Source organism: Hibiscus syriacus, unplaced genomic scaffold, assembly GCF_006381635.1.
Source record: "Hibiscus syriacus cultivar Baekdansim isolate YM2019G1 unplaced genomic scaffold, ASM638163v2 tig00110201_pilon, whole genome shotgun sequence".
NCBI lineage: Eukaryota > Viridiplantae > Streptophyta > Magnoliopsida > Malvales > Malvaceae > Hibiscus > Hibiscus syriacus.
In genome coordinates, this window is record NW_024062624.1 from 247,806 (window position 1) to 269,073 (window position 21,268).

Here is a 21,268-nt window from a genome sequence, read left to right on the forward strand (position 1 = left end):
ATTCTACAATTATGTCGATCTCTTTTTGATTATGACTTTAGAATATGGTCCTAACTTTTTGTGTAGCTTAGCCAAGTATATGTCAATCTTTTGACTTGAAGAATTTTGTGTGTATATAATATAGCCAACATATATGATTACGTTTAGAATGTCATGGCTATTATCTTTTGTAAGTCTGAACATTGTACAATCTTTGATGGTTAATGTTATACTTCTTTTTGTATATATATATGAGTTGCAAGTAATGTGCTAGTTTTCGAATATGTTAATTACTTTGATAGTTTTTGTTATGTTTAAAAACCTTTCTTTGATAGTAAGAGTTATCGCTTTCTTGTGTCACAACTTATCGGTAGTGAATATTAGAAGTCTTGGAGAATACAGGCATTGTCCGTATTCTATAAATGAAACAGTGTTGCTCTTGCTGGTGATCAGGACTCTGAGTGGGTAGATCTATTTGAAAGAGTTGGAGGTGCTAATGATGGGTCTGTAACATTTTTATATTAAACGGTGATTCTCATAACATGACCTACTGCAGTGCTGCTACTTTTTTAGCCGAATACTTCCCTTGTAGATTGGCATGAGTCTGTGAATAAATTTTACTTATTATTTTATCAGCATAAAAGATGTGTTTGGTCATGGATGAGTCTGATTGTTAGTACACAAAATGGTTGCTCGACATGTTGATATATTTCCTTCTGCTCCAGTATTTCCTTATCTTTCAGGAGATTTGTAATTTTACAATTGATTACATGAGTTGCAGACCGAAAATTGAGGATTATTAAGAACATTATATTATTTTTTGTGAATGATAAATAGTAAAGTAAGAGTTGTTGAGCTGCATTTGCAGGAAGCAATCTAGTAAAACCAATAATCTCCCTGAATCGAACCTCTTGATTTCCTCCTCCGCCAACTAACTGAGAAGAGAACCTTGAATCCATCAATTAAATCATTTGTTTGAGTGGAGAACTAGCCAAGAAGAATCAATGGGTTTTGCAATAGTTCCCAATCCATGCAAATCATGCACGTAGAAGCATTTCAAATTTCTCGTTCCCATTCATTTTCATTTCTTTAATTTATCCTTTAATGTTACATTTTATGAATGTTAACCTTGCAGCAAAGATGTCAATCACAGTATCATGAATCTGCTTCATTTCTTATAATTTTTTGCTTTTGCCTAATTTAGTTCACTTTTGAATGTTAAATGAAAAAAAAGTTTTTTGCCCCTGCCGTGGGTTCAATCAGTGGGTTAGATCTATTTTGGAAGAATTGTTGTGAGCAACTTTAAAACCAAAACCAAACATTGAAATATGAAAAACCGGATGAGCAAGTTCATTTTAGGTTCTTTGTTAATAGGGTCTTTAATTCGATCAATCGAACCAATTCAATTGAGAGTCGGCTGATCTAGTGGTTATAAAATTGGAAATCCAAAGAACTGTACTTAAAAATCAAAAATTGAAATAAAAAAAGACGGATGAACAAGTTATTTTATGGCCGTTAAGTACAAATCAGATTAGGACTGAGTATTATTGGGTTGCTTGCTTTTCGTAATCAAGAGTTAAGTACAAATCAGATTAGGACTGAGTATAATAATTTATTAAAATATTAGCAAAGATATGAATGATGACGGTAAATATAAAATTAGACAATATGATTTTTAGTGTTATATTTTCTTACTTATTTGAATTATGTTTTTGGTAATATAAATTAATGAGATAAAATAATAATGATAAAGTATGCAGAATTAAGTATAAATATAAAAGAAAATAATAAATAATAAATAAATATGTATATAGAAGATATAATAAATATATACTTAGATAACAAAAAAATTTACATTGTTTTATTATTATGAATATCTATGAAGAATTTGCACAATGTAAACCATTTAGTTAAATGTTGATGTAAAATTTTAATATATTTTACATAAATTGTGTAAAATTAATATTAATTAAAATTAAAATAATACATGATATATTTAAATACTCAAGTAATATTTCAACAAATAGAATTTTTATATAAATAATTTTATTTAATATTTAGAATTTTACTTGTTAAAAAACAATATAGAACAAGGACAATTTGGTAAAATATACATTCAATAATCTTTTATTCCTCCGACCAAATATTGTAATCTTACATTCCTGTCAAACCAACCAAACACAATAGTTTAACATTCCCAGTAATCTTATTCCCTGGTAATCTTTTATTCCTATTGGTAATCTTACATTCCGTGAACCAAACGCATCTTAAATAGTTAAGAGATGGTTAATCAACCAAACATGCACATGTAGACAAACCATCGCAGCCTTTGATCCCGTGGACTTTCTTTATAACCGTTAGATCATAAAACTCTGCCCCAATAAATAAGTAAAATAAAATGATCATAAAACAAACTTGGTGGACGATGAAGTTGATTTTTAATGTTTTCAAATAAATTGGATCTCTCCCCCAATTTGTAGGATTTTTTTTATGTTGCGACACTGAAAGTCAATAAACGCAACAAATATTCTTATATGAAAAGTAAAGGCTACTTATCGATGTACGGATGTATTACGTAAAAAAGGAAAAGGAAATGTCGATTATTGATGTACGGATGTAAAATTATTTTTATTTCATGAATGTGAATATTCGTCATTTAATCAATTAAAATTCCAGATTATAGGTTATTTATGCTTCTGACATTTTTACCATGTACTCAAAGGATGATATTTGAAAATTCAGATTATAAATATTTGTTTTATTTTTTTATTATTCAAAGATAAGTATAATATAATATCGGTTCAGATAAATCAAAAGTTTGTTATTTTACATTTTCTATTAGTAGGCAGCGACACTAGCTTAAATAATGGTCGTCGATTGTCTGTATTTATTATTATTTTTTAATTTTTATCAGATTTTTATTTTTTATTTTTAAAAAATTTACCTTTATTACACTTTTTTGGCACGTTATCGTTCATTTGAGGTTATTTTCGTTTATTTTTTATGGTTGAATTTGACATCATCTCGACTAATCAAAATGACGTTTATTTGTTATCTTGTTGAACTTCTATGTTTTGGACAATCGAATTGAATTTTGAAATACGATGTGCATTCGTGGATAGTTTTTTCATGTCGCTAAACTCTGATTTAAGATTTGTCAGTGGTCTTTTAATAGTTTGATCTCCTCTTATGATTCATTTATCGATGCAGTCAGATTTATTATTATTTATTTTTTATTCAAGCTTTTGATTGGATTTTTAACATTTTCTTCGTATAGTCATTATATGATCTCAAGTGGCTAATTTCTTGTGTCAATGATTTTAAGAAAATGTCCTAATTATATGTTTAGTTTACGATTATGGTTGTAAACATTCATTATAATCACATGATTTGTACTTTTTGAGTTTTTATCATTTAGCCATTGAATTATCTAAAGTATTGTATGCTCATTGATATATTGATTCACATTGATTAGAAAACTATAAGTGTCAATTCAAATAAAAAAAATTAAGTTCAAATACTAATTTAAACTAAAAAATCAAATTCAAATATTTAAATAAAAATTTAGATACCAAATTGAACATTAAAGTTAAGTATATATATCAAAATATATCGACCTTTCTTTAAATATTAAATATTAAATATTAAACTATTTCAAATAAATTGGGCCTCTCTTCCAATTGGTTGTAATTTTTTATGCTGTGCGCCTGTGCCATTGAAAATAAGCATAATTGAACAAAAATGTCGTCAGGTTTTTGTTTATTAAAAATCCGAAATTAAGAAGAAGAAAAATTCTTATTAAGCTAAGAAAGATGATTAATGTACGGATGTCATAATATTATTATTAGGCGGTGAGAACGAAGGATTGAATATTCATAACTGAATCGATGATGATAAATTGTTTTTGTTTCAAACATTTTCGTAATTTATTAAAATAATGATATCTGATCCCTCTACGTATTCATAAGTTTAAATAAATTATTTTTCTTTACAAATTATTCAAATTTAATTAACGATAATTTTTATTTTCATTCATAAATAAATATTGGGTGAAGAAAACAGACTATTATTTCATGTCACAAATACTAAAATATTTTTTATTAGTTTAAAGTGAATACAAGATAACATTTGTTTGAAGGTTCGATAATTTGATAATTAACGCTCAAACACTCTTAGTAATTCGTTTATGCTCGAACCGAGACCCTTGCTCGGTTCGTCCAAGTCAATTAAAATAAACAGATAATCTTGCCGACTTGTCAGCCCGAAACCATTGACTCCAGTTATATTCACTAATTATTTCCTTTTCTTAAATACTTAATAGAGCGTTGAATCTATCCGATTCTAATTAATAATTGATTCCAAATCAGTATTCGAATAAAATCAAACAAAATCAAAAAAAAAAAAAGAATGAAGAGGGGACAGGGGTGAGTGATGACAAGGATGAACATTATCCCAACAATTTGATCCCTGCACTTTGTATAAGCACGCTTGATTGTTTCTTTAGTCAAATAACACGTGTTTGGATAACCCGGACATCTTATCAGATGAACAAAGACCATAAGCTCCATTACATACACATATAATTCTTTAATGGGTATCTATTTCTAATCCAATATGAAATGCGTAGGAAGAAAAGTGAGGGGGAGAGTGATCATTTTTCATCCTCGTTTGTTTTCTATCTACGTTTCTTTCCACTCTATCAAGCAAAGCCTTAGAGATAAGTTTAGAATCCAGTACACAATCAAAAACCAATGCAATACTAAAGCATGATAGAATTATGGAATACAAAAGCTTCAATATGCACCTCTCATGTGGTATGTTGTTGCAGGCTGCAAAAATATGTTGGCTTGGAGCTAAGGTTTCTACATCTTTGGCATGCCTTGTGTGGTATGTATGTCTAAGGATACAAGACAGCTCATAACTAAATTAGTACTAAAAGGGATGCTACTGCAGTTGCTTTCAACATGTTAAGAAAGCTCCATAAAAGCTAAAGTTAATGAAGAAAATACTGCATCTTAAATAAAACGGAACAGTTTGACAAACACGGAGAAAAGAGCTCGATATTTACAGAATGTTGGCAGAAGATTAAATAGGCCATCTTGTTCATGTATTGTAATTTCAGATCGCATGCAGAAATCATACTGATAAATTTACCCAAGGGCCAGAAGCCACACGAATATCAGGTTATTGATGTTCTCACCAGCTGGTGGTGGATACGTGAACATTATCTTTGCCATTTGCAAGTTCAGCTGACTTCTTCATAAGAGGCTTGGGAATATCACAGTCATCTTGAGGACAACGTTGCTGAGGGTGACACAACAACATAGACATGAAACGGAAGAAGGTACGTGGTAGCCCATGCCCACTCTCATGGATGTAACCTTCGTACTCACTAACATGTTCAAGCACATCAACTAATGCATCATAGACTGCCTGGGGACAATTATCCGGTCCAGGCTTGTCATGGAGGTACATTACATCCAAAGTGAAAAGCTTCTGGTTTACAGGCCATTGATGATGGGGTTGTGTCGATGATCTGCAGTATATCAGAATCTAAAAAGCAGCAAAAAAAAACATGTGATCAGATTTTAGAGGAACATAGCGAGACATGTAAACCACAAATTGATCTCCAGTCTCTAAACTACTTCAGGATTCAAATAACAACGGTTCATTACTTCATGACTTTAACACAAATGGAAGAGATTTCACTATCCCTGAGAATTCATTCGATAAAGGAAGACATGAAAATATAAACAAGATCATTTAAGCCCGTTTATAAGAAAAACTAACTACACTTAGGGTGTGTTTAGAACTGCTTCTTAGCTATCCTTGAGTATTTATTGACAGCAAATGCAATACTAAACAAAAGGGTTTTTGCCATCCAAAACACTCTAAAAGTGCTTTCGGAACCGAATGAAAAAACTGGCTGCTATGTGCTACTTTTAAACCGTAACAGCACTGCTAAACCAGCCGAGAGAAAAGGGGCGTCGTGTATGAATAAATTCCCCCACTTAACCAATGATGAGAAATGGTGAGAAAAAAGGAAACGTAATGGGCACTGACCACTCTGAAAATGCGGTTCTGGGAATGAGATTTCTTGGCTTCATGAGCTGCTAAGCGGAACAAATTAGTGAGATCTGCTTGACCAGAATAGACAGAGGCAGCCGAGAGAGCTCGAACCGCAGCAATGGTAGACTCAACATCACTGCTGAATTCTTTTCTAAGCTATGAAAATTAAATTTAAATATAAATTTAAAATTCAAAAACTCTAATTTTCAAATCAATTAAGGCCAAGATAATAATCAAATCTGGAAAAACTAGAAAATAAAAAGAATGAGAGGAATGTACCCAAGAGGCGGATTTGGAGAGAGTGGCGAAAGCAAAGCGGTGATCGGGGTTGATAGAGAGCTTGGAGTTGACGAAGAGAAGGATGGCTTGCTTTATGGAATCCAATCTGGTTATTCCCGCTGTTTTCATTTCCACAATCGACTCTGCGTCCACATCCACGCAAAATAGTATGTCCTCGCTGTTTATCCGCATCGGATTCAATGTGTAACGCCCTGCTCCGCCCACCGAGGCGTCTCCTTCGATTCCTTCCATTTTCATTTTCCCTCGAGTTCCTTCCTTGGGGAGAGATATATTTTTTTATTCAATGTGTAACGATGCGTTTTTCATACAAACTCGGGTAATTTGGTTAAATTATTCGAGAGTTTAATAAAACGCTGCAATTTTTATTTTTATTAGATAAAATATAAATTTAATTAAAAAATATAGATATAGAAATATTATAACAATTGTTTTTAATATAAAAATATTTATTATATTATTATTTTTAGATCGATTAGAATTAAATATTTTTAAATTAAATTTAAATTCAAATCCGATTTGATTTATCACTAAAGCTGTTCAACCTAATCTAAATATAATTTTTTAATAAAAAAGTTAATATATAAAATTAAACCAAATCAAAATTCATTGAATTAAAATAAAATAACTATCCCAAATATATGATTTTGGCAAGTTATTGAATGTAAAGAAGCGGAATGGCAAGTATATCTATCTGTCATTTTATACTTAATTCGTTTTCTAGGCCTTATCCTTGGCATAGCCATAGATGCTTCAACTCCTTTCCCTTCCCAGTCACGAGTAAAATAACAAAAAATATATCCGGTTCAGCCGCTTGGCTTTTTCTTCTCTTTCTGAAGTATTATTTTCTTTCACTCGGACGGCTGTATTACTCCAATAAAGTTTTAGGGTTTTAAAGTTGAAGCCACTTGCTGCTTCGCTTTACAGTGAGAAACCAAGAACAAACAGAACTCTTCACGTAAGCATGGTTTCTTCATTTTCTACTTCGCTTTAATCCTTGTTTTCATATCCACTTATTGAACTCTACTCTTGAGTATTTACTTATTGGTTTTTCCCACGTCTTTGCTTTAGCCTGCTATTCATATTATTATTAGATTTTATTGCTTCATTATTTCTACTATCCTGTACGATTCAACAGAGTCTAAAAATTACTCTTTTGTTTTTCTCTTTTATTTGTGTTTTAAGATTCGCTGTTTGTCTTTAGTTAATACATGCTTAATGTAGACTTAAGAATTTTTTAAGTGCCAGTCTCCTGCTAGAACTTCACATTTTCAAAGCAAAAATTCATTTTTTCTCTTTCCTTTCTCATATCGTATCAAGTCTTAAAGGCTGTTCATTTTTTTCTCTAGGAAAAATTGATGTTGGAATGAATTTTTTATTTTAATTCTTTGTTTTTCCCTGGTGAATTCGTAGGAAATTTGAGAGGAATATTATTGTAAAGGAAGAATGCAGGCTTGTGGTGGAGCTGCAATGACGGGCTCTTTGCATCAGCCCATGAGGGTTAATCAACCAGCATTTCCTTTAAAAGGATCTCGGATTACTGGATACCCGCTTCAGATTAAGCTTAACTCAGTGAAACCCTGTAGAGCTCAACTCGAAGGCAGCTTAATTACCGGGAGGCCCAGCTCTTCACTCTCTGTCCCTGTGCTTGAAAACAGCTTTGTGGACCATGGCCTCGGTGATGCTGATCCTGAGGTATGCTCAATTATTAGTAAGGAGAAGGAGAGGCAGTTCAAAAGCCTTGAGCTTATTGCCTCTGAGAATTTTACATCCCGTGCAGTGATGGAGGCAGTTGGGTCATGTCTCACAAACAAGTATTCTGAAGGACTGCCTGGTAAAAGGTATATCTAATTGAGCAAAGTGCATAGAGATTTAATGCGTTATTTGGTATTGACTTAATTAATTGCAACCAATGATCTTTTTTGTTTATTGCAGGTACTATGGTGGCAATGAGTACATTGATGAACTTGAAATACTTTGCCAGAAGAGGGCTTTGGCAGCATTTCACTTGGATGAAAAGAAGTGGGGCGTCAATGTTCAACCATTGTCAGGTTCTCCTGCTAATTTTGAGGTTTATACAGCTATTCTAAATCCACATGATCGGATAATGGTAAGCTACTTTGGCCTGTTTTAGCTGCTTTAATTTAGTTGTTGTTGCTCCCATTGGATAGTGCTCAAATCAGTGGTTTCCTAATATAACCTGTACAGGGTCTTGACTTACCTCACGGGGGACATTTGTCACATGGATTTATGACCCCGAAAAGACGAGTATCTGGCACGTCAATCTATTTTGAGTCAATGCCTTACCGTCTCAATGAATCCACAGGTTATTCCTTATTGTTTGACTTACTGAGCTTTAGTGGTTGGTATGTTTGCCTGGTGGTTGATATCAATTTGTTTTAAATCTCAAACAGGTCTTGTTGATTATGACATGCTTGAAAAAACAGCTACCCTGTTTCGACCAAAACTCATAATTGCTGGTGCCAGTGCATATCCTCGTGATTTTGACTATCCTCGTATGAGGAAAGTAAGTAGGACGCTTGCTGGTTGTGCTATATTATGCCTACCATTGTTTAGCTATCATTTAAGGAAAACACATTTTTTAATGTATGCTTTGCATCCTTCTTTTAGCTTGTAACTTATTGGAGTTGATATCTGTTGGAAGATTGCAGATGCTGTTGGTGCATTTCTCATGATGGATATGGCTCATATAAGTGGACTTGTTGCTGCTTCTGTAGTTGCTGACCCATTTGAATATTGTGATATTGTGACAACAACCACACACAAGGTTCGGAATGGATATATTCAACTGCTGTGTTGACGTCTATTTATGTCAAATTCACATAGAATGTGGCTAATTTTGCTTGTTGAAATATTTATAACTAGTGTACTCAAGAATATATACTTCTTGGATGACAAATTTCACTTCATTTTTCCCCCTATTTCTTTTGATCCTTTCCCTCGGCTAGCCAAGAATATTTACTTCTTACTTATTTCCAGTCTCTGAGAGGTCCTAGAGGTGGCATGATCTTCTTCAAGAAGGATCCTGCTCATGGAGTTGATCTAGAATCTGCCATCAATAATGCTGTTTTTCCAGGGTTACAGGTTAGTTTGACTCGGCTCATTGGTTCCCATCTTCAATCTGAATTCCACTATTCCAACCTTCTTCTGGCTTTGAAGTACAAGCTGAGATTTCATGTTTCAACTAGCGATGCCATGAGATGCCTGAAGGTTGTCTATGCAGGGAGGTCCTCATAACCACACAATTGGTGGGCTAGCAGTTTGCTTAAAACATGCACAGTCGCCTGAATTCAAGGCTTACCAGAATCAGGTACTCTCATTTAAATATAAAAAAATCGGATGAAGTTCTTTCATGTTGATCAAGTCTAATATGGTTACTTCATCGTGCAGGTAGTGTCGAATTGTAGAGCTCTTGCAAGTCGATTAGTTGAACTTGGCTATACACTGGTTTCTGGTGGCAGTGATAATCATTGTACTTGTGGACCTAAGGCCACTGGTCAGTTATCATCTCTCTTCACATTCTTTTTTCTGATTATTTTCTTGACACCCTATGCTCCCTTTGCCTCTTCCCTTTTATTAAATTAATGTCTCTTTCATAGGGGGTTGATGGTGCTCGGGTCGAGAAAATACTTGACATGGCCTCTATCACCTTGAACAAAAATTCAGTGCCTGGTATGTTCTTGCTTATTTGATATATATATATATATATATATATATATGTACATGTGTGGATATCTGACCAGTGCTTATACGTCTTAAAATATTGCTTTGCAGGGGATAAGAGTGCGCTTGTTCCAGGTGGCATTCGCATTGGATCACCTGCTATGACCACTCGAGGATTAAAGAAAAGGAATTTATAGCTATTGCGGACTTTATCCATGAGGGTGTGCAAATTACTATTGGTGCTAAAGGATTGGTTTCTGGGTCGTCAAAGCTTCAAGAATTCTTGAAGTTTGTGGTAGCTCCGGAGTTTCCGTTGATGGACAAGGTGTTGAATCTCCGTAGTAGAGTCGAAGCCCTTACAACCCAATTTCCCATTCCTGGTGTATGAATGACACAGGTTCACTTTACTAAGTTATAAGAAACATCAGAGCAGGGTGAAATCAAACATAGATTTTTAGACCTGACATTGATGCTAAGCTTTTTAATAAGTTCAAGCCAATGAAATGAAAAGAACCATATATTGAATAATTGATAGTTCTATGGGATTCTAATTTAATAGTAATTCTTATACTCTTTTCAATTATTTTTTGAATTTAAATGCCGTTACTAGCCAAAAAAAAAGGGGACAATTCGATAAGAAGATAATACTTTAATCAGACTTTCCTGCCATTATCATTTAGTATTATTTAGGTATAAAGAGAAATGGTGTCACATTAAGGGGGGGGGGTTGTGTTTTATACGAGGTCTTTAGGCACTGCTGACCTGCTAAGAAATTGATGGACTTTTAACTATCTTGTTAGGGTGACTTCGAACGGAATACTTTAAATAAAAGTTAATTCTCGCAATATTTTAATTATTATTAATAATGATAATCACTTATATTGTATCAATTCTTCATATACTTAAATTCGAGTGTATTAGGTAAACTTGATGATTTGAGAGTAATATTTAAAAAATTTAATTGTTATACTATTAATAACGGATGAAGTTCCAAGAAAAAAGGATCAATCATCGATATAAAAATGCAGATTGCGTCTGATGTAACATTATAACCAACTTCCAGCAGCCACTTCACGAGAACATCAAATATATAATTGAACAATATTACATCTAAGAAACAAGCAAGCAATTATAGTACTCAAATTATAACGAAGGCATAGATGAGCGAGAGAGAGAGCATCCGAAACATCCGAGTAAAACACTAGCATATCTTAGTAACACATGGAATACAGTAAACCCGTTTGTATCAAGTACCAGAATGTAAAATTGTCTTTGAGCAAACTCACTCCTAATCAAGATTGAGGCGATGCTTTTCCAGCTCCACCTTGTTTCCCAGTTTGAGAAGCTGGCGCTGCCTCATAAGTTCCATGAGTGCTCCCACTCACATTCCCTTCAGCGGGATATGCTGGAGGCTGTGAGTAACCACCACCATAAGAGGTGTTATAAGGCGCTCCATAAGGTGGGGCAGCGTATCCTGGCTGAGCTAATGCAGAACCATAAGTAGATGATTGAGTCCGTTGTGAGCCTGATTCTGTTTGACCATAACCAGATGAGGGTGGCTGTGAATGATATCCCGGCTGGCCATAGCTTCCTGGTGTGGTGGGCGACTGCTGTGTCTGTCCATAGGCAGGGTGATTAACAATGGTTTCTTCCCTTGTGTGGTCCATATCCAGATTGAGCTGGTGGTTGACTCCCATATCCAGCCTGGGAAGTTGGAGGCATTCCGTAACCAGCTTGAGTACTTCCTTGAGGTGGATAACTGCCAGGATTTGGGCTAGGCGTCTGACTAGTATTATACCCTTGCTGTGCTTGGCCAGAATCCCTTGATTGGCATAGGAAGGAGTCTGACCCTCTTGAATTGGGTCCGTTTCAGTACCATAGCTCGTTACAGAGCCATAACCTTGTTGGTCATATGATGACGGCTGCCCATAACCTGATTGTGGAGGTGCATGGTACCCACCATACCCATCCTGACCATAGCCTTGTCCTGGTTGCACGTAGCCAGACGCTGGAGGTTGACTGTAATGGTAACCACTGTTATCGGAAGGAGCGGCTGAACCACCAGATGCTTGCTGCTGCTGTGAAGAAGATTGTTGATTATAGTAATCATAACCACCTGCAGAAGAACTTTGTGGGTTGGTGGAATAGATGACTGGTCCCAACCAGAGGAATATCCACCAGATGATGGTGGGAAGGATAGCCCCCATAAGGTGGCTGAGACATGCTATACTGTGGTGATGGGCCAGGATATCCCCCAGGTTGCATATAGTCATATCCAGGTTGCTGCATTGGAGGAGCCCCTTGGCCCCAGCTTGCAGGTGATCGTGCTTGATAAACTTGCTGTTGATAGCCTCCAGACATTGACGAATTTCTCATACGATTCTGCACATTTCCGCAAATAACTTAAGTTCGCTTTAAAATGATGCTGGCACATAAACACATAACAGCAGAACAGGATAAGCACCTATATGCAAATAAGATTTACAACAACAAAAAACCCTAAATAGCAAGTATCAAAATCAGCATAAAACTGCAAAAATAAGCAAAATATGACCAGTGGATTTAATGGAGTTTGTACAATAGTTTGAAGGGTTTAAATGCCTACATACCGTATGGTCGGAGAGAATATTGAGTATTACTCCAGCAGAAGCCCATCCTCCCCTTAATCAAATTGAATGGGTGCAAAAAGAAAAAGAGAACCCCAGAATACTAACAGAAGCATACATATCAAAGGAAAAATAACTACGAACTACATTGCCGCATACAGGCAAGAAACCCATAGTTAAAAGTACACTACATATTATCTTTCTGATAATCCTAAAAAACATCAATCAACACGCATTAAGTGAAAGATGTCACTTATCTTAGAACAGACCCTAAATTTCTCTATACCAAGAAAGGGGAAAATTCATTATATCAAACATTTACAAGCGACAATCAGAGCATTTAGAATATATAACCTGTATGATAAAAATGGATTTTACTAAATACATGAACCCTTGCCATATATAGTGTAGAATTCTGACATGAAATATTAGAGCTGGGTTAATTGTAGACAAGTTTCTGGGAAAAAATGTGATTAGAATAACCAGTTATTTTAACCAAACAACTTTAATACAGGAATAAATCAGATAAACAATGAGCCAGATAAATGGGGTTAAAAATACAACTTAATAATGACCAAGGTCATATCCAAAGCGAAAAAAAATGATAGGGTTAAAGAAAATCTGGCAACAAGCTACAAAACATAAAGATGATATCTGGAAATATGGGGAAGTTCTGATACTAACACAGTAGAAAACAATCTTTAACCAGTTTTAGAAAGTGTAATTTACAACGTATTAGTAGAAAATTTAGAGATATGTGGCCCCAGCAGACACACAGTTAAATGATACTCAAGAAGAAATCAGGGATAGTTCAAAAGGTAAAATAATATTGAAAGGATTAAATATTCAAACAATAAGACAAATTAAGAACCAAGAACCATAGCATCCCTATTTATTATTGAATAAGTGGATAGATCAACAGAAATAGAAACATTATGTAAATAAATATTAAACTAACTTATCCTAAAGTGTCATATGATAAAAGGGTCCAATATCTAGCAATTTTTATATCCAACAACTTCAAGCCCTCTCCAGTATAAGATCAGAAAATATTACACAGGATCTTCAGACCATAACTACACAATGCAGGGGAAGCACTAACAAATATATGTGTGTGTGCTGGTATCACCGACTGTTCAATACATATTAACCCTCAACAGTTCCCAATAGCTATATCAGTCTCAATATTTACAATGATAAACACATGGCATCTATTATTCCAAAATGTCGACAAGCCACTTTGCCATAGAAACAAAGGAGGATGAAAAAGTAAAAGTGAAGAATATAACCATCTGAGATTGACTTCCATTTGAATCCTAAACACAATTTACCTTAATAATATATAAGAAACCAACAGCAGATACCTTGATATATAAGAAACTAACAGCAGATAAGACCTTGACAATTTGAATTTGGCATGTAAAACTATGACTCTACTCATAAGATTTCAAGAGGTATACCAACCAGTGCCAAACTGCCAATAACCATGTTATCCAGCACCTAACATCCCCAAGAACCATAAAATTATGATAACAAAGTCTTTGAATCTCTTACAAAGTAGAGGATCGGCTCATCTTCCACTAGCCATCTTGACACTTACAAAAATTTCTCAATCAGCTGTCATAGAAACAAGAAGGATCGCCAGCAAAAGCTGTCTGCAACTCTCATGATTTAACAAGTGGAAAAGGGAAGAGAAGATATTGATATAAAGTATAATCTAATCAATATCTCAAAGTGGCTGAATAACTACGTCAAAAATGGGGATGTAAAAGCACCTAGAATTATGCAGCGGAGTACTTGGAAGAAATGTTTAACCTGTTGGGAGAATCATCTACTCCCTTGATAGGTATATAGAAGTATAAGAAAATGTCAAATTTGTTACAAGAAAGGGGTGAATTTCAGAACATTTACCAGAGACAATGACTGACTATAGAGGGAAAAAAAAATAAAAACAGAGTATAAATTTAATCCCTACTTTACCCAAACATACCACTATGATTTTGCCCTGCAATGAACAATATAAGGAATATCACTACAATATATTCAAGTTTCTTACGCAACTTTTATGAGGAAGTCTCAATAAAAGAGAAATTTCAAAGGATCCTATCACTTCTAATGAAGTATAGACTAGCATGATACTTCCGAAGATCACACACAAAAAAGTATCAACACTCGTAGTAAAATTAAATTGTAAGAACAGTTACATGGATAGAACTAAAGGAGTGGCAAAAATAATGAAGTTTCAAAACAAGCACAAATGATTCAGGTAAAAGAAGAGGGACAAAATATTTAACTTGAGGAAACATTTCCTCCCAACACCATGTCCAAGCATACCTCACTTATGACCTCATCAACCAATTCTCTTGCATTTTTAATCTGTTCACTAGTCCCATCTATATGTAATGTCCTTTCTGTTGATGGATCACCTGGTGGTAAGTGCAGCGGGATCACCTGCACAAGAATAACAGATAAAATGTTGTTATAAACTGTATTTGCATGTACAATTACAACAAGGTTCTGAAAATCATAGTGAAGAAACTGCTTAAAAATACATAAAAGATGGTCCAAATTAGCTGAATACAAACAAATACACATCAGTAAATATGAAGTGAAAAAAAACAATAGTAAACTTCAAAGTAAAGATGACAATCATGAATCATGATTCAAACCTGAATACGAGCTCCAGTTCTAGCTTGCATATTTTAATTGTTTCACCACCTTTACCAATCACCAGACCAACCTGAGATAATGCACACATAAAATATTATTTTAAAACAAAGTCAATTAACAAAGCGAGTAATGATTTACTCTGATATACTTTGTTATTCGGTATCTTCATTTCAAAATGTTCACTTCCAGCATGTCCTGTCAATCTTCGAGAAACTATGCCAGAGCCTCCTGCCTCAGCCTGGACAAAGCATAAAGGGTATATTTTGTTCCTTATAATCCGCATCAATGAAATACATCAATTTCACATAGATAAAAAAAAATGTAAGACGAAAAACCTCAGCAAGAACATCATTTATCAACTGCTCAGCCTTGGCTATTTCCTCATCATTACCCGTGAGTTCCACAGGTCTAGTCACAGAATTAGGATCGGCATCCATATCTCGCTGGATCTGAATCTTTGCCCCAGATTGCATTTGAAGATTTAATGGTTTCTCCAGCTTTCCCAATAATAACACCAACCCTATTCTGTGGAATGTCAATCTTTTTGCTTGCGCCATGGTAGCTACCATATGAAACCGGTATAGCAGAAGAAGCAGAGTTTGGCATATGTTTTATATCTGTATTCATTAATTTTTCATTAGACTTCGCATCAACTTCCAAAAATCAGATATATACTATCAGCCGCAAAAGATAATATACTTGAAAGTTCTAAACCCTAAATATAAAACAATGAAGCTTCTGCTATTCACGAAAACGTGTTACGAGGAACAAAGATAAAGGAAATAGAGCTATACCAGAAGAAGCGGACATATATCCCTTATCGTTATCAAAACCACCGCCAGAGCCGTTTCGACACGAGGGCGCTTAGCCTCAGCGCCAACAGAGAGGCGGAGGCAGTAAGGCGAGCGGCAATCTCCTGAGCTCGCTGCTTGGCCATCTCGATTCCGTCAAGCGGTGGAGGCACGCTATTGTAGGAAGGAGGGGGAGCCGAATCCGGGGACGAGAACCCCGTAGGCCTCCGACCAAAGGAAGACGGCGGTCCCTGGTCCTCGTATTGCGCTTGTGGCTGCCTGAATCGGGACCTGTAGAGTAATGTCCTTCGTCAGACATAGTTTGTGAGGAAAGAGATGAAACCCTAGAGGAGTAGAGAGAGTTTGAGTGGGGGAATATCTAACAAGTAAAACTTAGCCGGTGGATTTTATTTGGTGTGTGTGTGTATATGTATCTTGGATATGAATTTATTTTTCCTCTTGTGCATGTGAAATCGATTTATATTTTTATTATCTGAGGCCTGAGGGTAAAAAGAAGGAAAAAAAATCCCCTATTGATCATTGGTTCAACGTGCGCTACCATGGCTTGACTTGGACCAATCAATTTAAAAAGCAAATCATATATAATGAAAATTAACTAATTTTTAGTTAAATATATATTTTAGTAATTAAATTTGCTTTTAAATTTAATTTATTTTTTCAAATAAATAATTGAAATTTACTTTAAATTATTTATTTTTATCCAATTCATATTTAAATTTAACTTATATCATTTTAAATGGATATTTGAACTTTTTTTTATTAATTTGGAGGGAATACAATGTAGTATTTGTTTAAAAATTCTCAATTATTTGACATTGAACACTCATACTCCTAAAAAACATGGTGCTCGAGTCTGAAACTTTAAAAAATAACAACAAATATTTTACTACTGAAATCATTTGGTCCGTGCTTTAACAATAACTTAAATTTTTTAAATTTAACATTTACTATAAATATTTATTTAAACGTATTTAAATAATATATATATATATATATTAATAAAACAAAAATAGTAAATATGAAATGAAAATAAAGACTTCAATCGGTATACACAAAAAATAGGACAATTCAACAGCTTTTTGCTCAATTTCTCGCGCAGTCAAATTCTCATCATTGCAAGTCAAGGGTGGCTCCCTGGCCTATGATTTCCATATAAAGAACACGACGAGCATAAATACCCTCTTTGACTTATATTCTGATGGATTGAATATCTTTCATAAGGAATTGTAGAAAGATGTGATGATTTTTCCAAAAAAAAAAACAAAGAAAAATACATATTATTCCCTCTTGTCTATCGAATCGATCATAACCATTGTCTACATTCTAAAAAATCGTCTAAAAATCAAATTAAACTAATCATAAAAATAGTAAATATGAAATGGAATTTAAAAGTCAAGATTGATCTTCTAACTTTATTTGTTTATCTATTTTTTAAGGAGTTCTTTTTAGACTAGAAAGATCATCACTTTCTTTATTTATGTCTCGGGTTAAAACAAATTATGACAATTCATCCCTTCTACGAATTAGTCAACATTTTTCACAAATTTTACAAACGGAAACCTTTATTTTCATAGTTGTTATTCCTTAAAAAAATTTGAATCCACTTATTGGAAGAAAAACAAATTTCTTGAAATTTTTGAACTTTAATTGTATCTCCCAAAGGAATCTTGAAGTTGAGAAAACTACTTAATTATTTGAATTCTTGTTATGGGGTCTTTAAGTTATACACCCCATGATTGAATGATAAGCACTTACTTCACTTTTGTTGGCTCTATCTCACGTTGATATACGAATAAAACTCTCCTGAAACATAATTTAGAATCAGATCTTCTTTATTTAAAAGAATCTTGAATGAAAGCAGTTAACTAATTAAACCTCCATAAATCATTTTTTTCTTTTATTCCAGGTAAAACTTCCTTAACTTATCAACTACGGTAGGACAAGAGGAGTTTTATTAGACAACCCATACTTTTTTTTTTTTCTTTTTTACAAATGGAAAATTTTGGATACAATTCGTATGTTGGTTACATTATCATATATAACATAAAATTAGATTAAAAAATTTTAAACATTAGAGTATAAATCGAAATCAAACCCAAATACTATAATTATAGTCTAGAGTAAGTGTTTAAAAGTTCTCGATTGACATTTTATATAGATTATGGGTTCAATACTATTAGGAGCAAAATTTCATTTTTTCCTCCGTTAAGTAGTAATTGTTAAAAGAAATACTAAAATTACATAGTCACCGTATCTCTAAGAACAAAGAAATACGTTAGAAAAATTTAAACTATGAACTTAATTGACAATAATTTATTATGTATGTCTAACATTTCGTTTTATGAATTAATTTAATTAAAAATAAATGTATATATATTATAGACATTGGAAGAGTAAATGCAGATTAATTTGTACATCTTGCAGATTAAATTAATTAATTAATTGATTGATATTTGTACACATGCAGATTAATTTTGACCGTAATTAGTCAAACAGTATTATGCATTAATCACCCCCCCCAAAAAAGCAACAAGAAGTTAAAAACGTTTTGGGACAGCAACATTAACATTCTCATGACTCGTGAATTCTGATGAAAATGAAGGGATTACTAAATTAATTAAATAAAACCCTAAAAAATGCTATAGAAAACATACTTGCGGAGAGCAGGTGCCATTTTGTTGTTGAGAGTGCCAGCGAGAATCGCATTCGGATAGGCGAGGACTAGGCCTAAATGACACCGAAGCAATCGAAATCGTAGCGAGAAGCACATGTTTGCATAATTTCGACGCAGCAAGCGAGGCCGAAGATCATGGGCCAGAAGGAGCCGCGACGTGCCCAGTTCAAGAGGTCATCGACCTTGGAGATCACGTACTCAACAGTTTTGGAAAGGCCCGCGGTAGGGACGTGGGTTGAGGGAGAAGCAGGGCGAGCATAAGTGGTTTGGGGGAGGGGGATAGACGATGGAGAATGGAGAGTGTGTAAGAGAGAGGGCTCGACGTGCGCAGAGGTGGACAGGCAGGCGATTGACGGTTGGTGTTTCCGCTGATTAGCGCCATTTTCCAGCCGAGAGAGGTGACAATTCTCTCACTCTCGATTTATTCGTTCTTGGCGGCGGTTATAAATAAATAAGTCGCTAGTTCGTTAACAATAGCAAGCCCGCGTGACGTGAGGCAAAAAGAAGAGGGGAAAGGGAAATTCTCTTCTCCCAAACCCATAATTTGCACGGATGACCTGTTCAAGGTAAATTCCAGTAATTGTATGTATGTGGCAGCGATGTTTCTCAATCAAGAATGTGCGAATCATAAGAAAAATGAAATCTCAATTTCATCTTATAAATTCTTCACTAAAAAACTTAATTTATAATGTTGTATTTTTTTGTACAACTATTAATATCATTCATTAACAGACTAAATTAAATTCAAGGTGTAAGTAGAAAAACCCTTATCAGATGGCGCAGTTTATGGTTTCTCTCGGCGTACATTAGGGGTCTAATGGAATCTGAAAAACCCATCCATTTTGCCAGCAATCTCATAGATTCATCACCGATTTCTCTCTGTTTCTCTGCTGTTCTTCAAGTTTTATATTTCTCTGGTTTAATCGATGGATTGGCGTAAACTTTTCTCTTGTTCTACTGGACAGCAGCTTCGCTATTTTCCCCCAAATGTTAAAGATGGTACCCGATTGTTCGTCCTCCGCCAGAAGTTTTTGGAGAAGGAACTGCCGAGTGGAAAATCTCTCTTGTTACTCCGAACTTCTCTTCTCTTCAGAAGATCATTGAAAGCTTGTGGAAAAAACCCTTGCAAGGTGCCAAAATTCAGGTAGTTACGCCGGACCTAATCTTTACCTATTTAATTTTGATTCTGAATCTCGTGAATGGGTATTGGAAAATGGCCCTTGGCATATTTTTAACAAGCCTCTAATCCTTAGGAAGTGGGAAACGAACATGAAAAAACTGCATTTTGACTTATCTAGAATTCCTCTGTGGGTTTATTTATACAATGTCCCGCTTGAATTGTTCTAATGAAGGCTTAAGTTACATCTCTAGTGCTATAGGATTCTCTCTCTCAATGGATTTTATAACAGTTTCTAAATCTCGTCTGGAATTTCCAAAAGTTTGTATTGAAATTGGGGCCCCAGACGAGATTCCTAAGCAAGTTGATGTTATTCTTAATAATGGACAAACTGCTTCTGTTTTTGTGGAAGTCCCTTGGCTCCCACCATGCTGCAAATCTTGCAATACTTTTGGTCATAGTGCTAAAAGTTGCAAAGCTCTTCCTTTAACCTCCCACACGACCACCCAAGTCTGGAGGAAGAAAGAAGCTTCTACCTCCACTAATACTCAAAATTCAAAAATCGTTGAAGACAAGGTGGATTCTAAGCTTACTTTTAACTGCGCAGAGGATATTAATTCTAAGGAACTCAAAACAAGTGATCAACCAGCATCTGATTTTCAATCCTCTAAAAATTCCCCTCCGTCTCTGGATGTTATTCATTCCAATGGAACTCTTTCTTCAAGATTCAAATGATACTTATGTTCCAGCTTTACAAAGCTCTGCAAACAGTTTTTCAAACCTCTTTCTTCTCTTTCTAAATGAAGCAGAGTTCGACCTCCTAAGAATAATCCAAGCAGAGCTCTAACAGCATCTAGTAAACATGTTTGAAATTCTCAACTCGGTTGAAGATACTCAGTCAATACCTATTCTTCCTGGTAAACAGCCCAGAAAAGCTACTTCTGGTGTTGCCATCTTGATCAAAGAACTCAAAACAAAGAAGAAACACAATCTTGAGAAATCAAAACTTTCTACTGTTGGCAGTAAAGGAGGGGAACTAAATCCTCAACTCAAGCCTAATGATCATCTCATTTTGGAACAATAGAGGATTAAACAGTCCTCTAAAACAAACCAAGGTCCTCATAAGAGTTACTCTTTACAAAGTTTATATTCTTTGTTTGCTAGAAACCAGATTAAGAAGGACAAATCCACTGACATTCTAGTCTCCACTTTTAAAAATTGGAATATTTATTCCAATTATGACTTTGCCATAAATGGAAGAATTTGGCTTCTGTTGAGTAACAATCTTAACATTTCTTTATGCCATGCTTCGGATCAGAGCATTACTGTTAAAAGTAACTTCAATAACAGTCCCTTCTTT

The 21,268-nt window shown here is 34.5% G+C and overlaps 2 protein-coding genes, 1 long non-coding RNA gene and 3 pseudogenes across 3 annotated transcripts; 2 read left to right on the forward strand and 4 right to left on the reverse strand.

The window, feature by feature from the left end:
* The window catches only part of LOC120218712, a 28,095-nt pseudogene extending 12,014 nt beyond the window's left edge, over window positions 1-16,081 (reverse strand).
* LOC120218718 lies at window positions 402-13,998 on the forward strand. The gene is made up of 3 exons (XR_005525263.1): window positions 402-411; window positions 657-667; window positions 13,906-13,998. It is a non-coding gene; the product is annotated as an uncharacterized LOC120218718 (long non-coding RNA).
* On the reverse strand, window positions 4,973-6,638 carry LOC120218716. Its single transcript, XM_039215616.1, has 3 exons — window positions 6,328-6,638; window positions 6,043-6,204; window positions 4,973-5,532 (listed from the first exon to the last, which is right to left on the reverse strand). The coding sequence occupies exons 1-3, from the start codon at window positions 6,583-6,585 to the stop codon at window positions 5,176-5,178; spliced, it is 777 nt and encodes a 258-aa protein (XP_039071547.1). The 5' UTR covers window positions 6,586-6,638; the 3' UTR covers window positions 4,973-5,175.
* Window positions 7,198-10,539, forward strand: LOC120218711 (serine hydroxymethyltransferase 3, chloroplastic-like). The gene is given in 13 exon segments (XM_039215615.1): window positions 7,198-7,303; window positions 7,759-8,186; window positions 8,281-8,455; window positions 8,554-8,671; window positions 8,760-8,872; window positions 9,011-9,133; window positions 9,346-9,450; window positions 9,590-9,676; window positions 9,757-9,836; window positions 9,838-9,862; window positions 9,966-10,038; window positions 10,141-10,203; window positions 10,206-10,539. Coding segments are annotated over 12 exon segments (1,569 nt in total). The 5' UTR covers window positions 7,198-7,303; window positions 7,759-7,791; the 3' UTR covers window positions 10,418-10,539.
* On the reverse strand, window positions 11,173-16,494 carry LOC120218709 (annotated as a pseudogene).
* Window positions 16,495-18,746: 2,252 nt separating this feature from the next.
* On the reverse strand, window positions 18,747-19,173 carry LOC120218888 (annotated as a pseudogene).
* Window positions 19,174-21,268: the final 2,095 nt, after the last annotated feature.